This window comes from Lagenorhynchus albirostris, chromosome 5 (genome assembly GCF_949774975.1).
Source record: "Lagenorhynchus albirostris chromosome 5, mLagAlb1.1, whole genome shotgun sequence".
NCBI lineage: Eukaryota > Metazoa > Chordata > Mammalia > Artiodactyla > Delphinidae > Lagenorhynchus > Lagenorhynchus albirostris.
The window spans coordinates 59,080,237-59,082,569 of NC_083099.1; the positions used below are offsets into that span (position 1 = coordinate 59,080,237).

The following is a 2,333-nucleotide window of genomic DNA, read 5'->3' on the forward strand; positions in this document are numbered from 1 at the left end:
AAGAGAATTTGATTTACCTTGACTTATATGAATGTCTGGAATAATTAATTGTCACAACATAGGTTTCTTTATTATCGTAAAGGAAAATCAGCAATATCTATTAAGTATTATTAGCAATTATTCTGTCTTGGATAATATAATCTTAAGCTCACCCAACTGTCTAAATCTTCTGTTTTCTGACAAACACTTCCATCTAAAACTATTTTTCAACATATACTACTTAGATGTTAATAGTTCAATAATATGATTCCCAAAAGATACATGGTTGATCATTACACAAGTCATATTTCCAGAAAGAAATATTCTATTTGCTGTAGGCAACTTTCTTGCTACAGTCTAGTCATTGCATGACTCGCATAGTTAACTACTGCTTGCCCGTAGAGTTTAAAATAAATGTACCAATGGGCTATGGGGCAACTCCATCTCAAAACATTTAGTGACCACATAGAGATTTGAAGACTGGAATAGCCTTCTAAGAGAGATTACTTATGGTCCACGGATTTTGTGTGGCAACATGACTGGTGCATCTATGTTGTGGATATCATTAAACGATAAAGATGACATTTGTTGTTAAGGCAATTTTAAGCCTCATATCAACAGTTTGTAATCATCATTAACATACAACCCTTCCCACTTTTCCAAAATCTAAAAAATGTACTTATGATTCAAAAATCATTCTTATGAGGTACTCCCAACTTTTCAATTCAGTTTTTTCAGCACTTCTCAATTATTATATAAATATAAAAAGTTCTCCATAGGTTCATCATAGGACAGAATTTATAGAAACTTCTTCTATGTGGGTACCCAATTAATATTCAAAGACATTTCAAATATGCCAAGATTTGTCATGAATTATGCATTGTTTTAGATTTTTATAATCTCCTTACTTTGAAATATGTGTATAAATCTTGCTCTTATTCCTCTAGTTTCTGATATAACATTTTTATTTGAATCATTTTTCTGTTCTAGCTTTTGTCTAAGGAGTAAACAAAGTATGATGATTTGCTAAAATTAGAATGAAGCTATTTATTTATTTATTTATTTATAAGGGCAACAAATGTTTATTAGCTTCTCTACGAGCCAGGATGAAGATGCAGCTCCTCTCCCAGACGGTGGCTGCCCACCCCGTGCGAGGTGGTCCCCCTCCGAGCTCCCTGGAGCCAGACCCATGACGGGGCAGACCCCGGGGGAGAGGAAGGCAGCGTTCTGCACCCCACGTGAAGGACGGGGACAGGGAGGAAAATAATCAGGAGAAGCAAACACCTTGCAAGGTTTTGTTTGTGAGTTTGACAGCAGGTACTGGTAAAGGGGGTTCCCGGGCAGGGCTACCGTCCTGTGTTCCGCGTGGCCGCGTGAAGAGACCCACGCTGGCACTGGTGGTCAAGGGGAACCAGGCAGACAAGATCAGCCGGAATGCACTGATTTCGAGGCTTTGTGTTCATTTCGCCCTCGGCCCCTTCGCGATTGGCTTCCCAATGGCTTTCCCCCAGAGCTTGAGGCCGATGGCTCTCGATCTTGCCCAGAACCTGGTTCTTAGGAATGGCCCGGCCACCCTCATAGTCCGCGATGACCTGTGGCTTTTCGTTGATTTTTGTCGCCTGGCCCGTCTGCATCAGCCCTTTGCTCTGCCGGCCCTGCGGGATCACCTTGCCCACCTCCAGGGTCACCCGGTCGTGGTGCAGCTCCTCAGTCTCCCGGTCCAGCTTGGCTGTGTTCTTGGTGATCGAATGCTGTTTGTTCTGGCCGGCGGCCCATTTCTTGGAAGTCTCCACATCCTCTCCTCGTCTCTGAGCTGCTAAGATGGCCTGCTTGGACTTGGCCTGGGCAGCCGTGGGGCCCTTTTTGCGCAGCACCGTCGCGTGTCCTAGTCACTCTCAGCCATGGCGGGGCAGGCGGGGCAGACTGGGCAGGTGGTCCGTCAGGCGGCTCTTGGGCAGCTGCTGGAGACCCGGCGACACTACGTCCCCTCGTCGCTCGGCCGCTTCCTAGAATGAAGCTTTTTTAAAATTTCAGAATGCCTTAGGTCGCACAAAGTTGTTTTTGTCGTTTTTCTTTATGTGCATAGGTGCCGGTATTGTGTAATGGCATTTTAATTTTTGCGCACAGGATTGTCAAGGGTTTGATCAAATGTATTAAATTTCACATTATTGGACTCCTTTGGTCAGAAAAACAATAGTCTCCATGCCAATATCCAAGCTGACCCAAGCTGATCCTTTAAAGATATAGCATATTATTGCATTTTTGTCCCAACAGCCATCAAATAATGGTAAGGCTTTCTTTTTTTTTTTTCATGTTATTTTGGAGACATCTGTTTACCTGCGCCTGGAACTCTA

At 43.4% G+C, this 2,333-nt stretch overlaps 1 protein-coding gene across 1 annotated transcript; it reads right to left on the reverse strand.

Moving 5' to 3' along the window:
- Nucleotides 1–1,261: 1,261 nt before the first annotated feature.
- Nucleotides 1,262–1,868, reverse strand: LOC132520226 (endothelial differentiation-related factor 1-like; the record flags this gene model as incomplete). The annotated part of the gene is made up of 1 exon (XM_060149019.1): nt 1,262–1,868. A coding segment is annotated over one exon (543 nt), but the record flags the coding sequence as incomplete, so codon positions are not given.
- Between the last annotated feature and the right edge of the window lie 465 nt (nt 1,869–2,333).